This window comes from Monodelphis domestica, chromosome 4 (assembly GCF_027887165.1).
Source record: "Monodelphis domestica isolate mMonDom1 chromosome 4, mMonDom1.pri, whole genome shotgun sequence".
NCBI lineage: Eukaryota > Metazoa > Chordata > Mammalia > Didelphimorphia > Didelphidae > Monodelphis > Monodelphis domestica.
The window spans coordinates 386352766-386371921 of record NC_077230.1 but is presented as its reverse complement, the minus strand read 5'-3'; the positions used below and the strand labels follow the sequence as shown (position 1 = coordinate 386371921).

The following is a 19156-nucleotide window of genomic DNA, read 5'->3' as shown; positions in this document are numbered from 1 at the left end:
TCAAAGAAAATGGAAATGGATGTGTGGATAAAAATATTTATAGCAGTGGTGACAAAGAATTGGAAACAGGAGCTCCTCATTATTTGGGGGATTGGCTGAACAAGTCGTGGCATATGAATGCAGTAGAATACTACTGTGCTGTAAGAAATGATGAAGGGCATGGTTTCAGAGAAACCTGGGAAGACATGGATGAACTGAGGCCAAGGGAAGTGAGCAGAAAGAAGCAGGAGAACAATTCATATGTTAACCACAGAATTGGGAAGATAATCAACTTCAAAAGACTTAGTAACGCTGATCAACACAAAGACCAGCCACAATTCCAAAAGACTTGTGACATAAAATGTAATCCACTTCCAGATACTAAAGCATATTTTCTCCTCTTCGTTTTTTTTGGACAAGGCCAATATGGGAATTTGTTTTGCATGGATATATATATTTGTTATGTCTTCACCCCTCCCCCCAAAGTAGGGGAGTAAGAGAGGGGAAGTAGAGAATTTGAAATTGTAAGAAAAATAAATTTAAAAATAAGTTTTTCTGCTTAAAACTAATTTTTTTGACAATGCAGCCTGAATAAAGACTGAAGCATATTTTTAAAACTTTCTTCATTATTCTTGTTTTTTTTTTGGTATGAATTTTCTTTTGCAACATAGTTAATATGGAAATACTTTGAATGACTGCACATGGATAATCTATGTCAAACTGTTTCCCTCCTCAAGGAGGGGGGTGAGAAGGGAAGGCGAGAATATGGAACTCAAAATTTAAAAAAAGAATGTTAAAAAAATTTTGTTTACATGTAATAGAGAAAAAAAATTAAGCAGGAAAAGAAAGTCTCTGATCAGCCTGTCTGCTTTCTTTTCTTCTTTCCTTCCTTCCGTCCTCTCTGCTCCTGCCTCTTCTCTCTCAGCCTGTGGCTCACAGCCCCATTTTATGGCGTCACCTACCTTCCATACACTTCTCCCCAAAGCGGCCCAAGTGACAGCGGCAGGAGTAGCCCCGGCCGTCTGGCCGGTTCACACAGGTGGCATCAGGTCCGCAGGCCTCTGGGGAAGCAGAAGGAACGGGGTAGGTGGTGAGGATGGTGAGGGGCAGGGTGCATCTGGGCCAAGAAAACTGCCTCTCTTTCAAGGCATTGGGAGAAGGGAGGACACAAGGGCATTCCTAGGGTATCACATAAGGGCAGGGATGAAGGCTGGAGGGAGTGGTAGAGACTGGGGGCGATGGCTATTTGAGGCCTAATATTTGCTGAACTCATAGTCTAGAGATGTGGAGCTGGTAATTACTTAATCTGGTTCTGGGAATGGGACATGTGTTTAAGTTTATGTGACATAAGTTTAAGGGGGCAGCAGGGTGGTTCAGTGGGTAGAGAGCCAGGCCTAGAAATGGGAGGTCCTAGGTTCAAATCTGACCTCAGACACTTCCCAGCTGTGTGACCCTGGGCAAGTCACTTAACCCCCATTGCCTAGCCCTTACTGCTCTTCTGCCTGGGAGCCAATACACAGTATTAATTCTAAGACAGAAAGGAAGGGTCATGTAAATGCTAGCAATGGCTGATTGTCCGTATTATTGCTCAGTTCCCTGCCCTTCCCACCATACAGGCTGCCCCCCCTCTTGTATCAGATTCAGTGGTGGGGTGCCCCATACCTGGGTGACAGTGCAGGGCCTGGGAGTGTTCACAGCGGCTCCCAGTGAAGCCAGCAGGGCAGGTGCACATGTAGCTGCTGCTCTCAGAATCCCGGCAGAGCCCCCCATTCTGCAATGTGGCCTCCATGGGTCAGGCCTCCAGTGCCCTCAGGCCCTCCCTCTTCCCAGGGGCCCCAAGTCCTGGTTTCCATTCCTGGGGCAGGAGAAGGTTTGTGGAAGGGCAGGAAGGATGGGGAAGGGGCAGAAGGGAAAGGTCTTGAGGTGGGAGTGGGCCCTTTACTGGGTATTGGGGGCGGCCCAGGCAGGAGAAAGGAGGAGAGAGGATAACGTCACCTGACAGGGTCTGTCCTTGCAAGTGGGGCAGTGGGAGATGCCATGGGCTGTGAGGTTGAGATCCTGGAAAATCACTTCCTCACCCTGGATTCGAAGCTCCCGCACACAACCTAAGGAGGCAGTGGATGCTGGGGCCAGGAAGATGTCCCGTGGCCCCCCGCATGCCCAGCCACATTTACAGACACTCTGCCATGCACCTCCCCTGGGGGCAGAACTGAGGCAGTTTTGGGGAACTTCAGATGTCTGGGATGGGGTCCCCCTGGGGGAGGGAAGGTTAATCGTACCTACAAAGCCGCTGCTTAGGCCAGCCTTGGGGATGGCACCGTAGTCTGGGTAGCCGCCCAGGTAGAGCTCCTCATTCAGGTCCAGCCCTTGGAATTTGCCCTGCAAGGTGATGAATGAAGGCACCAATGGAATGAAGAAGGGGTAGGAATCCCTCCTCCAGCTGCCCCTGGCCTCTGCTTGGCTCTAGGCTCCCAGCTATAAAGGAAGAAGGGCCTTCTGTTTCCTCCCTGATACCGGGCATGCTCCAGACTAGCAGGGATATGAAATAGAAATTTGTCTCCATCCCAAACTGGGGCTGAGCTGGGAGAAGCCCTCGGAGGGCCTAGAAAGAGCTCAAGGGGGCTGGGGTTGGCTCTGATTCAGCTTCCCTCAAAGGGCTCCCCAAGGTCACAGAATACACCTCTCCCAGGAACCCAGAACACTCGCCGGGGGGAGGCCCTGTTCCGCCCTTCTCCTTCTGGGGGCCCCCTGTGGCTGGACTCTGTCTCCCCCACTGGATCAGGCTATGGCTCAGAGGGTCAAAGAAAAGGAAGGGGGTGGGAGAGAGTGCCCGTGTCTCACCTGGGATGTCCCATTGACAGGGGACAGGTTGCCCACAATCAGGGAGCCCTGGGTCAGGTTTCGAAGCAAGGTCACTGTGTGGAACTGGCCCAGGGCTAGTGGGGTGGGATGGCGGATGGTAGCCATGCCAGAGCCGGCATCGAACCTGCTCAGGTCAAGAGGTCAGTGACAAGGGAGACAGGGACTGGGAACTGTGGGGATTGGGGGGCTCTCCTACTTTCTGGGAGGCCCAGGCCACCCCAGAAGCTGAAACTAGACGGGAGGAGTTCTTGGGTCCTACTCTGTCCCCACGTCCCAAACAAGATGGCAGCCCTCCCTTCAGGCCTATGTTTGTCTTCTCATCTGAATCCAGACCCTTTGACTGACTCTAGGACGCCTAGCCAAAAACTTATGTGTCAATTTGTTATTATAATGAAATAAAGACAAAACTAAATGAAATGACTGAAATCAAAATAATATGTAAATAAGTTTTGCATGATTATGTGTGTGTGTATGATAAAACCTAGATTGAATTGCTTGTCAACTCTGCGAGGTAGGAGGGAAGAAGGGAGGGAGACAACATGAATCATCTAATTTTAGAAAAATTATGTGGACATTTGTTATTAAAATAAAATTAAAGATGAAACTAAACTAAACTAAACTAAGATAGGAAGCCTTCCCAGATTAAACCCATCTAGTCCTGCCCTCTAATTACTCTAACAACAACGCCTCCCTACCCCACATAAGGAGTTTCACTGGATTGCACTCTTTTGCCTTTGGCCTTCATAGAGGGCCTGTGGGCCAGGACTGTCTCCTCCATCAGCCTGGGAGTTCTTCAAGAACAGGGGTGTCTCCTTCCTTGTCTCTCAGCTGCCTGACTGTCCCATGGCTCTGCCTCAAACCTTTCTAGGATTCTGAGGGAAAAGTGGGGGTGTGGGGAGAGGAGGGCATCTCACCGGAACTCCGGCCTCCCGCCCACCAGGCCAAAGGAGATGAAGTCAGGTTGCCTGGCTGCCAGATTGACGGGGCTCCCAGGCCCGGGGATCTGCTTCTGCCCATTGTAAATCAGCATGCCTGTGTTGAACAACCAGGTCAGAAGCATCTTTGGCTGCTTCCCTCTTCCCGTGCCCCTCCAGAACCGGGCTGGGTCTGCTCCTCCCTAGCCTTCCGACCCTTCCTTGGCCTTTGCCTCTTTTTGGGACAGCCATCTCACCTGCCACTGTGGCTGGACCTCCCGCACCCCCACATTCCCCTGGGGAAACCCCCAGAGTAGAGGGAACCTGCTAAAAAGTGACAGAGAGAGGGGAAAGTCCCAAAGGGTGTGTGGGGATGGAGGAAGACTTACCCGAATAGAGAAGGAGGGCTGGACAGGCAGAAACAGGGAAAAGTGGGGAGAGGCAGGGGGATGGGGAGGAAGGGAGGAAGAGGGAGGGCATGGATGAATATGACAGAGAAGGACGAAGAACAGAGCATGTTGGAGAATCCCAGGAGGGGATCCCAGGAGGCACCATGGAGAGATGAAGAAGAGAGAATGTATGAGAAAGAGAGAGAGAGAGAGAGACAAACTACCAGCTGGCCTGTGCTCTGAGAGCAGGGGAGAGAGAATAGAAAAAGAGAGGGATGGGGTCAAAAAATGGCTTGGAGTTCTAGGAGGGCTCAGATGGGGGGGCTGATATCAGGGAAGGGGTCCTATAGAGAACTGGGTCTTAACTGGGCCTCCATCCCCACGGGTGATAGGCAGGGACCCTCCCACCCTCCCCCTGTCCATCCTCTTACCGTCTGCAGCGTCAGGCCTGAAGTTGATTCTGATCTCAAACTTCCTGTAAGCATCCTTGATGGTGGGCAGAGGCAGGAAGGAGTGTGGGGTCTGGGTGAAGTAAGGTACCACCCTCTCTGTGGACAAGGAGGCATAGTGGTCAGAGGGTAGAAGCTGCTGGACATAACGGGGGAGAGCTGGAGGCTGGCATCAGGGCATCCTCACCTGGCACCTGGAGGCGGGCAAAAGCCTTCACTTTGCCCTGGCGATTGGTGGCGGTACAGATGTAGGTGCCGGCATCTTGGGGCCGGACGGAGGGCAGCGTCAGCACATTGTTCTCCAGGAGACTGTCTGGGGGTAGGTCTCCCTCCAGCTGAAATGAAGTACTTGGCTCAACCCCTTCGTCGACTGGCTCTGAGGGGGTCCGACAGAGCCAACTTGCCCTTCTACTGTATCCTGTCTATTCTCTCAGAGAAGCCCCTGGTCCTGGGTGTGGCTGGATTTGGAGTTAGGGAACCTAGGTTCAAGGCCTGGCTCAGATACTCTCTTAGTTGGTGGCCTCGAGTAAGCCTTTCCCAATGCCTCAGTTTCCCCTTGTGTAAAATGAGGGGTTTGGAGGAGGAGCTGACCTCTAAGGTCCCCCCAGCTCTCAGATGTGAATCCTGTGTCCCTTAGCCACAATCTATGTCTGGTGGCTCAGGATTCACAAATCCCTGGCTAGGAAGTCTACCCTGAATCGGGGGACATGGTAGGCAATGTGTGATGTTTTTGCCTGAGTAGGTGCTTCTATGCCTCTCGGTTTCCTCTTGACCCCCTCCCTTCAGTCTTTCCCTCTTTCCTCTTGACCTTCCTAGTTCTTCCTTGGCCCACAGAGCTTCCTACCTTGGTCCAGGTGATGTCAGGCATCGGGAAGCCGGAGGCCATGCATGGGAAGACAGCTGCGGAGCCAGCGGGCACTCGAACCTCAGGAGGGGCTGAGATCTGGGGCAAAGCTGCAGGGGGGTAGGAGGTAGCCAGGGTGAGATACTGGCATCCTGTGGGGGGGCTGGGATGATGTGGGTGGGAGTATAAAGAAGGAAGTAACAGGCATAGTTGGGTTAGGAGACTGGCGTTTTGGGAGGGCATGATTGGCATGAAATAGGATGAATGGTGGGCATGGCCACATCTGAAGTTCTGAGACCCCCAGGTCATGGGTGGCACGGGTGATGGGGGAAAATGATGGATACAGAGATGTTTGAGAGATGAGAGACATGCGGGGTACTGGGGGGATGAAGGCCAGCCCTTACCTTGCACGAGCAGCAGCACGTGAGACTGGGTAGTGCCTGCAGCATTGGTAGCTGTGCATCGATACTGTCCAGCATCAGCCTGCTCCACACGGGCAATCTTGATGGTACCCTCATTCTGCACAATGCCTGAGCGCAGATGGCCCCCTACTTTGCTCCAGGTGACATGGGGCTTGGGGTCACCCAAGGCCAGACACTCAAACTCCACAGCGTGGCCCACTACCACCGTTTGCACTGATGTCCGGATGTTAATGAGGACAGAAGGAAGAGCTAGGGAGAAAGAGAAGGAGGTGGGGGGAATCTATGATTAGCCTAACTAGCTGGCTTTTATCACAATCAAGGAGGCAGCAATCGGAAGCCAACAGCCCTCAAAATGGCGCCAGTGTCTCTCCCACTCCAACGTGGCCTCTAGGCAATTTATAGAAGTTTAGAAAGCTAATCTGGCTTATATAATGAAGAGCAGAATGTACTGACAGGAAGAACAAGAGAAGATTCACTGAGATCTCTGGGCACAACAGTTTGGAGAGTTAGGCTACCAGGCCGGCTTTGCCATTGCCAATGTCCCTAGAACAAGGCTTGTACACCAGGCTAGGGGGCAAGCTGCCTGAGACCTTTTTAAAATTATTTTAAACTCTTACCTACTATCTTAGAATTGATCTTAAGTATTGGTTCCAAGGAAGAATAGTAATAAATATTATATATATATAAAATTTATGTATAAATAACATTATATATAATTTATATAAAATAAAAATATAAAATTTAAATAAAAAAGTAACGGGGGAGTGAGAGAATTTGAGAATTATTCTTTTTAAAATACTGGAAATGGTTTTTACACGTAAATGGGGGAAAAATTAAATTTAATTAAAAAAGTAATAAGGGTGAAGCAATTTGGATTAAGTGACTTGTCCAGGGTCACATGGCTAGGAAGTATCTGAGACCAGGAGCCTCTGATTTAAAAGGCCATCTAAAGTCCCTCAGATTCATTCTCTTCTTAGGCTCCCTTATGCCCCGCTATTGATAGGCTTGAGGCTCGATGACTCCAGATTTCCCTGACTAGACTAGACGTTCACCCACCTTGAACAACTAGCTGGGCACTAGCCTGGGCCTGGCCCCAGGGCCCGTGTGCACGGCAAATATATGTCCCCTGGCAGCTCTGGTCCAAATTCTGGATCCTGTAAAGAAATCAAAGTCCAAAGACCAGGATGACAGAAAGAACCACAGCGGCGTTTTCCAGCGGGAAAGTACTCTAAACTATTCACGTCGCTCTCCTGGTGGAAGTCCACCAGGTACCAGTCCTGCCACTCTGGAGATGAACGTGCGCATGGACATCTCTCCGGCCTCGAGCTTCTGGGTTCTCTCCTGAGCTTTCTCTGCTACGAGTTCACTTCATCCTGTCTTTCTTGTTCGTGCTGGCTTCCCCCATTAGAATAGAAGCTTCTTGAGGCAGGGATTCTTTTTTACTGCTGGGATCAGAGTTCTCAGCCCAGTACAGTCTGTCTTTAATTTGGTGGTTTTTTTAACCCTTACTTTCTGTCTTAGGACAGCTCTGAGGCAGATGGGCTGCAAAGGCTAGGCAATAGGGGTTAAGGGATTTGTCCAGAATCACAGTGCTAGGAAGTATTGGTGGTCACATTTGAACCCAGGACCTTCTATCTCCAGGCCTGGTTCTCTATCCATTAAGCAAAGTTCTTAGTCAGTGTTTACCCAGTGACTGATTAGTTAAGTGACCTCATAGAGCGACAGTGAGGAAGTTTCTTTGTGAACCTTAAGTGTAGCTGCTGCCATGGAAGCTGCTGTTAAGAGGGTGCTGAAGTCACTACATCCTCTACATGTGGAGCTTGAACCCTGGGACCCTCCACCACACTGTGACCCTGGGGCCCCCTATCACAGACTCCATGGTGGGGATCCCGGGGACAGACCCTGCCCCCCATGTCATCCTCCCCTCCTCACCGAAGCACCCCATCTTGCACAGTGTGATCCTGAGGAAGCTGCCCTCCTTCTTTGAACCAGCGGATCTGGGCCCCGGCATCACTGGGCACAGCGCAGTGGAACTCGACGCTGCCCCCGATACCCCTGGTCTCCTGCTGGGGGGTGATGTGCACGGCTGGAGCCAACACTGGAGGGTGGGCACCTGCAGAAACAAGGCGGGAGGTCATGGCTCCGCTACGTGGGAGGACACGGGTCCTTCCTGGCCCTTCTGCTTGCACAAGAGGCCAGTAGGTCTGGCTTGTGGCACTTCATATTGCACCTGCAGTTTCTGACTTTATCAATCTATTTATTTAAAAAAAATTAATATTAATTTAAAAAATTTTCAATGACAAATTCTCTCCCTCCCTCCAGCCCCGCAAGGAACAAGTTTCTGACTTTAGAGACCTCGCCGTCTGCCTAGGCCTCATACTCCCAGAATCCGTCGGACTTTAGAACTGGAGGGGACTTTCAGCCATCATCCAATGCAGGGATCCAGATGCTGAGATGAAGCCCAGGGCAAGGGACCTGGCCAAGGGCCAACAAATCATCAGGAACAGAGGCAGCACTTAAAAGCAATAGAATGGGGCTAGCTGGGTGGCTCAGTGAATTGAGAGCCAGGAGGCCCTGGGTTAAAATCTGGTCTTGGCCACTTCCTAGCTGTGTGACCTTGGGTGAGTCATTAAACCCTAATTGCCTAGCCTGTACCACTCCTCTGCCTTAGAACTGATACTTGGTACTGATTCTAAGACTGAAGGTAAGATTTTTCTTTAAAAAATAAAAACAAATAACAGCAATAGAATGGAAGTTCCTTGAGGATAGGGATTGTTTCATTTTAATCTTTGTAGGAAAGTGCCTAGCCCATAGCAGTTGCTTAGTAAATACATGTTGAATCGAATAACACCAAAATCAGGTACTCTGATTTACAAATTATTTCGTCTAACCTTTCTATTGAACAGAAAAAAAGAAATAATTTGCACTTCTCTGTTATCCGGCCAGGCGGCACACTGGAGATGGAATTGGACTCAGAATCAGGAAAACCCAAGTTCAAATCCTACTTCAAACTCTTAACTAGTTTTGTGACTTTGGGCACACAGAGTTCTCAGCCTCAGTTTCCTCATCTGTCAAATGGAGATAACAATAACACCCATCTCACAAGATCAAAGGTGTAGATAGGCATAGTAAATAAAGTGCTCTACAAGCTATGTAAATGTTAATTATTATTCTAGGATCTGAGATTCATAGGTCTGGAGCTGGAAAAGACCTCAGGTCATCGAATCCAAATTTTATTGATTTGATTTTATTGACATGAAAGCACACCCTAGGAGAAAGCTGCAAAATCCCATCCTGAGACCCTAAGGCATTGGATCCTTGAATAAAGATCATAGACCATTGATGAATAACATCCCTGCGCCTTTTCCCTGTCAATACGAAGAATAAATTATTTGGCATTTCCAAAAATAAAAACATCATTTTATTGATGAGGAAACCCCAAACCAAAGAGGCCTTGAAGGGGACAGGAGACAGGATACCCACCCACATCTGTAGGTGCCATATTGGTGTTTCACAGCTAGTGATGTGTGGCATTCCTTCCATCTTTCTCTCCTCATCCTGTCCCCTTTTCAGAAGCCTTCTCTTCTCTCTAGAGCTCTGATTAGGGCCCACTTTTTTTCCTGAAACCTTCTCTAACACCCTACAGGAAATCTTCTCTTCCTCCCTAAATATCTATCTTCAACTCTCCCTAACAATAATGATAATGATAGTAACTGTTGTTGAGTCGTTCCTGACCCCATGTAGGGTCTTCTTGGCAAGGATACTAGGGTAGATCACCATTTCCTTCTCCGGCTCATTTTTACAGATGAGGAAATGGAGGCCAACAGGATGAAGTGACTCATTCAGGCTTACACAGTGAGTAAGTGTCTGAGGTCGGATTTGAACTCAGGAAGAGGAGTCTTCCTGACCGAAGGCCTGTTATTCTACCCACTTTGAGCCTTAGCTGCTGCTAATGATAATAAAAATAGCTAGCTGTTATGTAGCTCTTACTATGTGCCAAGTATTTTATAAAATTATCTCGTTTGATCCTTTTGACAACTCTGGGAGGTAGGTGCTGTTATTATCTCCATTTTATAGATAAGGAAATCAAGGCAAACAGGGTTAAGTGACTTGCTCAGGGTCACACAATGAGTAAGTGTCTGAAGACAAATTTGAACTCGGCTCTTACTGACTATAGGCTCACCTTATATAAAACTTATCTGAGTATGTGCTGTACCCCCTTAAAAGCCAGGATGCCCTCTGAGGTCACCAACTGCTAAGTTTCTCATTTCTATATTTCCATCCCAGATGCCAGGGCCTTGTTTGTAGAATGAACTCAATCAAGGTGTAGGTGTTTAGGGGTGACAGGGCATCTTTGGTTCTGGGTGAGGCCCTGTGTTCCGAGAATGGCATCCCTCACCCCCTTTCAAGTGCCACTCACCCTGGATTCGGAGGTGGGCAAAGGCCTGGGCAGAGCCCACCTTGTTGGTGACCAGACACTGGTACTGGCCGGCGTCCTCGAGGGCTGTGGGATGGATACGCAGCAGGTCCCCCCGGACAGCTGCCTGCCTCGGGAGGCTGCCGTTCACCCGGCTCCAGTGGAACGTGAGTGGGGGTGTCCCGTGCGCCAGGCATTGAAACTGCACCATCTCTCCTACTCCGACCAGGGCCTCCTCTGGGATGGTCGTGGCATAGGGATGGCCTACGAGACAAAAAGAAGGAGTGTGACGAGGGGGCAGAGCACAGATCAGGTGGGCTCCCGAGGGCCAGGGCCTTACTCTCCACGTGCACGATGACAGTGGCCTCAGCGTGTCCAGCTGAGTTGGTGGCATTGCAGATGTACTGGCCAGAGTCCTGCTGGGCAACCTCCGGGAGGATCAGGGTGTTACCGGACAGCTGATGCTTCCAGGGTAGAGGCGCCCGAAGCTTGGACCAATGCACGGTGGGAGTGGGGCTGCCTAGCGGGGAGAAAGGACAGAAGGAGTTGGCGTTAGTCCAGAGCAACCTGGAGCTCTCTCTAAGGTTAACAGGAGTTAGAGGTAGAAGACCCTTTAGAAATAGTCCAATCTAATCACCCCAAATGACTCTCATCCCATTCAACCATCCATCTAGCTGCCTTTGGGCCTCTAGAAAACATTCCCTCATCTCCCACCCCAAAGGCTGTGAATCTCCTCAGTTTTCAATTCTCTGGACAGCAGAGGGATTCAGGAGCCTCCTTAATGAGGCCACCCCAGATCCTAGATCAGACAACAGGAGTCAGCTTTATATCCCACCAAGCCATCTTGCCACCAGCACGGTTGCCTCCAGGGTACCTCACTCCCTACCTTCTCCCACTAGCTAAGGGGTCAAATAAATGCTACCATTGTTCCTAGACAGGGTTTGTCATGTGGGGACTCAGTGCCTCGGCACCTCTCAGATGGCTCATCTGCATTAGTAGGGGAACCACTAATAAGTGTCTGAGGTTGGATTTGAAATCAGATCCTCCTGACTCCAGGACCAGCACTCTGCCCCCCTAGCAGCCTACCTCAATACTTCTCTCACCCATTTCTGGGACACTTAAAAATTTACAAATGAGTTAGGAAAATAGGTGAGGTGGGATATTCCCATTTTATTTTATTTTTTAAAAACCCTGACCTTTTATCTTAGAATCAATACTATGTATTACTTCCAAGGCAGAAGAGTGGTAAGGGCTAGGCAATGGGGGTTAAGTGACTTGGCCAGGGTCACACAGCTGGGAAGTGTCTGAGGCCAGGTTTAAACCCAGGACTTCCCATCTCTAGGCCTGGATCTTCATCCATGGAGCCAGCCAGTTGCCCCCTAGGCTCCCATTTTAAAGAGAAGAAAATTGAGGCTCCAAGGGAAGAAGTGATGGGAAGAGCTCAGTCCCCCACTAGCTAATATCAGAGATGGGGCTGGAGGTCAGAGAGGATAGGTTTAATAGATTTAAGGCTGGAGAGGGCTGCAGAAGCTACCTGATGAGGAAATGGGTCATATAGAGAGATAAAAAAGATTTGTCTAAAAACGTGCACTAGGCCCTAGTGAGATCGGAACCCTGCTTTCTCTGACTCTAAATAGGGCTCCTCCTCTGCTGTTCAATCTTGCCACTCTGAGCCCAGTTCTCAGAACCATCTTCTGATCCTATGTTCGAAGGCCTGTCCCCCGGGCGGAACTGACCCCTGACCCCTGGGAGGGGGCATCCCCTCCCTTACCTGTGGCTGAGCAGCGCAGGATGGCCGTCTTCCCTGCTTCCACGGTCATCTCTGCCTCTTCCACTCGCACCTCTGGGGTCCCCAGGGCTGTGGTGCCTGTCTCCACACTCACCTCCACCCGGGCCTGAGCAGAGCCCAGAGCATTCTGGGCTAAGCAGACGTAGGTGCCTGCGTCCTCTGGCTGGGCCTCTGTAATCTGTGGGTAAGCACAGAGAATGCCCCGCCGCAGGGGCAGCCCCTTCTTTTCACTCTTTTTCAAACCTTTATATTCTGTCTTAGAATCCTTAGGAAGCAACTCTTCCAAGTAGGGAAGTGCTAGGCACTAGAGTTCAGTGACTTGCCCAGGGTCCCCCAGTGAGGAAGAATCCAAGGCCAGATTTGAACCTAGGCCCGCCCGTGTCTCCAGGCCTGGCTCTCTCTCTTCTCCTGGCAAATCTTGGCAAATCATTTAATCTGGGTTATAGATGTATTATCGTAGCATCCCCATTTCTTACCCTATCGTACCCTCTTCTTGGGTCGGTTTTTTAACAGAACCCCTATAGCCCACCTGGACCCCAAGCTTCACCTGCAGCACAGCGTGGCTGTCCATGGGCCCCAAAGTCCGATGGTGATCCACCTTGAGCGGGGTCCCGATGCGCATCCAGCGGGCAGAAGGACGGGGCTCTCCAGCACTGACGCATTCCAGAGAGATGGCTTTGCCCAGCTTCACCTGCACGGGACCCTTAGGGAGCACGGACACTGTGGGGGGGCCTGAGGGAGGCAGGGAAGCAGGGTTCAGGGGACCCATTTGGGCTAGGCCCTCAGTAACATCTCCATCTCCCAGAGATGCTGCCTTCCATGCTTACCCTGCACACTGAGGCTGACGACACTGTGGGCCACCCCGTAGGGGTTGGAGGCCACACAACGGTAGGTCCCATGGTTGCTGGGCCGAGCGCCCATGATGGTGATGATAGAGCCGTTGGGGCTGAGATGCACATTGTCTACAAAGGAAAGCATAACGGAGAGTGAGAGAAGATCAGTTCTCCACCCTTTTAGGCTCCCTAATCTTCTCCCCATCCTCCTCTCTTAGGAGCACCCAGAATGTTATAACTGGGAGGGAGCTTAGAACACAGAATGTCACAGCTGGGAGAGCCCTCAGAACACAGAATGTCAGAGCTGGGAGAGACCTTAGAACAGAGAATGTCAGAGCTGGGAGAGACCTTAGAACAGAGAATGTCAGAGCTGGGAGAGACCTTAGAACAGAGAATGTCAGAGCTGGGAGAGACCTTAGAACAGAGAATGTCAGAGCTGGGAGAGACCTTAGAACAGAGAATGTCAGAGCTGGGAGAGACCTTAGAACAGAGAATGTCAGAGCTGGGAGAGACCTTAGAACAGAGAATGTCAGAGCTGGGAGAGTCCTTAGAACAGAGAATGTCAGGGCTGGGAGAGACCTTAGAACAGAGAATGTCAGAGCTGGGAGAGACCTTAGAACAGAGAATGTCAGAGCTGGGAGAGACCTTAGAACAGAGAATGTCAGAGCTGGGAGAGTCCTTAGAACAGAGAATGTCAGAGCTGGGAGAGAGTTTAGAACAGAGAATGTCAGAGCTGGGAGGGAGCTTAGAACACAGAATGTCAGAGCTGGGAGAGTCCTTAGAACAGAGAATGTCAGAGCTGGGAGAGTCCTTAGAACAGAGAATGTCAGGGCTGGGAGAGACCTTAGAACAGAGAATGTCAGAGCTGGGAGAGACCTTAGAACAGAGAATGTCAGAGCTGGGAGAGACCTTAGAACAGAGAATGTCAGAGCTGGGAGAGTCCTTAGAACAGAGAATGTCAGAGCTGGGAGAGAGTTTAGAACAGAGAATGTCAGAGCTGGGAGGGAGCTTAGAACACAGAATGTCAGAGCTGGGAGAGTCCTTAGAACAGAGAATGTCAGAGCTGGGAGAGTCCTTAGAACAGAGAATGTCAGAGCTGGGAGAGAGCTTAGAACACAGAATGTCAGAGCTGGGAGAGTCCTTAGAACAGAGAATGTCAGAGCTGGGAGAGTCCTTAGAACAGAGAATGTCAGGGCTGGGAGAGACCTTAGAACAGAGAATGTCAGAGCTGGGAGAGACCTTAGAACAGAGAATGTCAGAGCTGGGAGAGACCTTAGAACAGAGAATGTCAGAGCTGGGAGAGTCCTTAGAACAGAGAATGTCAGAGCTGGGAGAGAGCTTAGAACAGAGAATGTCAGAGCTGGGAGGGAGCTTAGAACACAGAATGTCAGAGCTGGGAGAGTCCTTAGAACAGAGAATGTCAGAGCTGGGAGAGTCCTTAGAACAGAGAATGTCAGAGCTGGGAGAGTCCTTAGAACAGAGAATGTCAGAGCTGGGAGAGACCTTAGAACAGAGAATGTCAGAGCTGGGAGAGACCTTAGAACAGAGAATGTCAGAGCTGGGAGGGAGCTTAGAACACAGAATGTCAGAGCTGGGAGAGTCCTTAGAACAGAGAATGTCAGAGCTGGGAGAGTCCTTAGAACAGAGAATGTCAGAGCTGGGAGAGAGCTTAGAACACAGAATGTCAGAGCTGGGAGAGTCCTTAGAACACAGAATGTCAGAGCTGGGAGGGAGCTTAGAACAAGGAATGTCAGAGCTGGGAGAGACCTTAGAACAGGGAATGTCAGAGCTGGGAGAGTCCTTAGAACACAGAATGTCAGAGCTGGGAGAGTCCTTAGAACACAGAATGTCAGAGCTGAGAGAGCTTAGAACCCAGAATGTCAGAGCTGAGAGAGCTTAGAACCCAGAATGTCAGAGCTGGGAGAGACCTTAGAACACAGAATGTCAGAGCTGGGAGAGTCCTTAGAACAGAGAATGTCAGAGCTGGGAGAGACCTTAGAACAGAGAATGTCAGAGCTGGGAGAGATCTTAGAACAGAGACTGCCAGAGCTGGGAGAGACCTTAGAACAGAGAATGTCAGAGCTGAGAGAGAGCTTAGAACCCCGAATGTCAGAGCTGGGAGAGTCCTTAGAACAGAGACTGCCAGAGCTAGGAGAGACCTCAGAACAGGGAATGTCAGAGCTGGGAGAGATCTTAGAACAGAGACTGCCAGAGCTGGGAGAGACCTTAGAACAGAGAATGTCAGAGCTGAGAGAGAGCTTAGAACCCCGAATGTCAGAGCTGGGAGAGTCCTTAGAACAGAGACTGCCAGAGCTAGGAGAGACCTCAGAACAGGGAATGTCAGAGCTGGGAGAGAGCTTAGAACAGAGACTGCCAGAGCTGGGAGAGACCTTAGAACAGAGAATGTCAGAGCTGGGAGAGATCTTAGAACAGAGACTGCCAGAGCTGGGAGAGATCTTAGAACAGAGAATGTCAGAGCTGAAAGAGACCTTAGAACAGAGAATGTCAGAGCTGGGAGAGTCCTTAGAACAGAGACTGCCAGAGCTAGGAGAGACCTCAGAACAGGGAATGTCAGAGCTGGGAGAGAGCTTAGAACAGAGACTGCCAGAGCTGGGAGAGACCTTAGAACAGAGAATGTCAGAGCTGGGAGAGACCTTAGAACAGAAAATGTCAGAGCTGGGAGAGAGCTTAGAACAGAGACTGCCAGAGCTAGGAGAGACCTCAGAACAGGGAATGTCAGAGCTGGGAGAGAGCTTAGAACAGAGACTGCCAGAGCTGGGAGAGACCTTAGAACAGAGAATGTCAGAGCTGAGAGAGCTTAGAACCCAGAATGTCAGAGAATGTCAGAGCTGGGAGAGACCTTAGAACACAGAATGTCAGAGCTGGGAGAGTCTTTAGAACACAGAATGTCAGAGCTGAGAGAGACCTTAGAACAGAGAATGTCAGAGCTGGGAGAGACCTTAGAACAGAGAATGTCAGAGCTGGGAGAGAACTTAGAATAGAGAATGTCAGAGCTGGGAGAGATCTTAGAACAGAGAATCTCAGAGCTGGGAGAGATCTTAGAAAAGAGAATGTCAGAGCTGGGAGGGAGCTTAGAACACAGAATGTCAGAGCTGGGAGAGTCCTTAGAACAGAGAATGTCAGAGCTGGGAGAGTCCTTAGAACAGAGAATGTCAGAGCTGGGAGAGAGCTTAGAACACAGAATGTCAGAGCTGGGAGAGTCCTTAGAACAGAGAATGTCAGAGCTGGGAGAGTCCTTAGAACAGAGAATGTCAGGGCTGGGAGAGACCTTAGAACAGAGAATGTCAGAGCTGGGAGAGACCTTAGAACAGAGAATGTCAGAGCTGGGAGAGACCTTAGAACAGAGAATGTCAGAGCTGGGAGAGTCCTTAGAACAGAGAATGTCAGAGCTGGGAGAGAGCTTAGAACAGAGAATGTCAGAGCTGGGAGGGAGCTTAGAACACAGAATGTCAGAGCTGGGAGAGTCCTTAGAACAGAGAATGTCAGAGCTGGGAGAGTCCTTAGAACAGAGAATGTCAGAGCTGGGAGAGTCCTTAGAACAGAGAATGTCAGAGCTGGGAGAGACCTTAGAACAGAGAATGTCAGAGCTGGGAGAGACCTTAGAACAGAGAATGTCAGAGCTGGGAGGGAGCTTAGAACACAGAATGTCAGAGCTGGGAGAGTCCTTAGAACAGAGAATGTCAGAGCTGGGAGAGTCCTTAGAACAGAGAATGTCAGAGCTGGGAGAGAGCTTAGAACACAGAATGTCAGAGCTGGGAGAGTCCTTAGAACACAGAATGTCAGAGCTGGGAGGGAGCTTAGAACAAGGAATGTCAGAGCTGGGAGAGACCTTAGAACAGGGAATGTCAGAGCTGGGAGAGTCCTTAGAACACAGAATGTCAGAGCTGGGAGAGTCCTTAGAACACAGAATGTCAGAGCTGAGAGAGCTTAGAACCCAGAATGTCAGAGCTGAGAGAGCTTAGATCCCAGAATGTCAGAGCTGGGAGAGACCTTAGAACACAGAATGTCAGAGCTGGGAGAGTCCTTAGAACAGAGAATGTCAGAGCTGGGAGAGACCTTAGAACAGAGAATGTCAGAGCTGGGAGAGATCTTAGAACAGAGACTGCCAGAGCTGGGAGAGACCTTAGAACAGAGAATGTCAGAGCTGAGAGAGAGCTTAGAACCCCGAATGTCAGAGCTGGGAGAGTCCTTAGAACAGAGACTGCCAGAGCTAGGAGAGACCTCAGAACAGGGAATGTCAGAGCTGGGAGAGATCTTAGAACAGAGACTGCCAGAGCTGGGAGAGACCTTAGAACAGAGAATGTCAGAGCTGAGAGAGAGCTTAGAACCCCGAATGTCAGAGCTGGGAGAGTCCTTAGAACAGAGACTGCCAGAGCTAGGAGAGACCTCAGAACAGGGAATGTCAGAGCTGGGAGAGAGCTTAGAACAGAGACTGCCAGAGCTGGGAGAGACCTTAGAACAGAGAATGTCAGAGCTGGGAGAGATCTTAGAACAGAGACTGCCAGAGCTGGGAGAGATCTTAGAACAGAGAATGTCAGAGCTGAAAGAGACCTTAGAACAGAGAATGTCAGAGCTGGGAGAGTCCTTAGAACAGAGACTGCCAGAGCTAGGAGAGACCTCAGAACAGGGAATGTCAGAGCTGGGAGAGAGCTTAGAACAGAGACTGCCAGAGCTGGGAGAGACCTTAGAACAGAGAATGTCAGAGCTGGGAGAGACCTTAGAACAGAAAATGTCAGAGCTGGGAGAGAGCTTAGAACAGAGACTGCCAGAGCTAGGAGAGACCTCAGAACAGGGAATGTCAGAGCTGGGAGAGAGCTTAGAACAGAGACTGCCAGAGCTGGGAGAGACCTTAGAACAGAGAATGTCAGAGCTGAGAGAGCTTAGAACCCAGAATGTCAGAGAATGTCAGAGCTGGGAGAGACCTTAGAACACAGAATGTCAGAGCTGGGAGAGTCTTTAGAACACAGAATGTCAGAGCTGAGAGAGAGCTTAGAACCCAGAATGTCAGAGCTGGGAGAGTCCTTAGAACACAGAATGTCAGAGCTGGGAGAGAACTTAGAATAGAGAATGTCAGAGCTGGGAGAGATCTTAGAACAGAGAATCTCAGAGCTGGGAGAGATCTTAGAAAAGAGAATGTCAGAGCTGGGAGAGATCTTAGAACAGAGAATGTCAGAGCTGAGAGAGAGCTTAGGACAGGGAATGTCAGAGCTGGGAGAGACCTTAGAACAGGGAATGTCAGAGCTGGGAGAGACCTTAGGACACAGAATGTCAGATCTGGGAGAGACCTTAGAACAGAGAACATTAGATTTCAAAGAAAGAAGAATAAATATGAAAGTGACCTAAGAACATAGAATTTAGAGCTGAGAAGGAAGGACTATAGAATATGGAATTCCAGAATTGGGAGGGTCCTTAGAACACAGAATGTCAGAGCTGGAGGGAACTTAGAACAGAAAATGTCAGTTAGGAGGGACCTTAGAACACAGAACATTAGACTGGGAAGAAAACTTGGAATGGTAATTATGAAAGGACCTAAGAACATAGAGCTGAGAAGAACCTTAGAATATGGAATGCTAGAGCTTGGAGGGATCTTAGAATTCTGAACTGTAGAGCTGGAAGGGTCTTTAGAATAGAGTAATAAAAATATCAGAGTAAGGGACCTTAGAACACAGAACATTAGACTGGGAAGAAAGCTTGGAATAGTAAATATGAAAGGGACCTAATAACACGGAGTAGAGAAGGAACTTAGAATATGGAAAGTAAGAGCTTGGAAACTTAAAATATGGAATGTAAGAGCTTGAAGGGATCTTAGAATATAGAACTGGAAGAGTTCTTTTTTTTAAATTATTAATTTTTTTATTTTAAAATTGAAATGAGTGTTGAACTTCCACTCATAAGGTCTGGCTCTACCACTTATTTTACCTGTTTGATCCTGGAAAAGTCAGTTAATCTCTCTGGTCTCAATTTCCTCAGCTGTCAAAATGTAGGTATTGAACTAGATAACCTTTAAAGTCCCTTCCAACTCTAGCTCTCTGACCCAAATAAGGTAGGGTTGGACTAGATGGTTCCTACAACAAACTCTAAGCTGTATTTCTCTCTCCCTTCCCATACAAGTCTTCCTCCAGTGGATTTTTTTTTAACATTATTTTATTTGGTTGTTTCCGAGCATTATTCATTGGAGACAAAAATCATTTTCTCTCTCCACCCCGCCATCCCATAGCCAACGCGTGATTCCACTAG

General features: G+C 49.4%; 1 protein-coding gene across 6 annotated transcripts in view; it reads right to left on the bottom strand.

Moving 5' to 3' along the window:
* HSPG2 (heparan sulfate proteoglycan 2) overlaps positions 1-19156 on the bottom strand; it is a 173273-nt gene that overhangs the window by 10401 nt on the left and 143716 nt on the right. For 4 of the 6 annotated variants that reach the window (XM_056795621.1, XM_056795625.1, XM_056795622.1 and 1 more), the window contains 18 exons: positions 12893-13027; positions 12613-12797; positions 12048-12243; positions 10617-10796; positions 10280-10540; positions 7792-7972; positions 6916-7013; positions 5842-6108; positions 5438-5547; positions 4781-4928; positions 4576-4692; positions 4145-4162; positions 3756-3873; positions 2821-2965; positions 2259-2358; positions 1975-2084; positions 1642-1750; positions 942-1040 (listed from right to left, as the gene is read on the bottom strand). In XM_056795621.1, the coding sequence (XP_056651599.1) occupies positions 942-1040; positions 1642-1750; positions 1975-2084; positions 2259-2358; positions 2821-2965; positions 3756-3873; positions 4145-4162; positions 4576-4692; positions 4781-4928; positions 5438-5547; positions 5842-6108; positions 6916-7013; positions 7792-7972; positions 10280-10540; positions 10617-10796; positions 12048-12243; positions 12613-12797; positions 12893-13027 (2577 nt within the window). The remainder of the gene's footprint in view (positions 1-941; positions 1041-1641; positions 1751-1974; positions 2085-2258; positions 2359-2820; positions 2966-3755; positions 3874-4144; positions 4163-4575; positions 4693-4780; positions 4929-5437; positions 5548-5841; positions 6109-6915; positions 7014-7791; positions 7973-10279; positions 10541-10616; positions 10797-12047; positions 12244-12612; positions 12798-12892; positions 13028-19156) is intronic. The other 2 variants (XM_056795623.1, XM_056795626.1) reach the window with 1 other exon arrangement.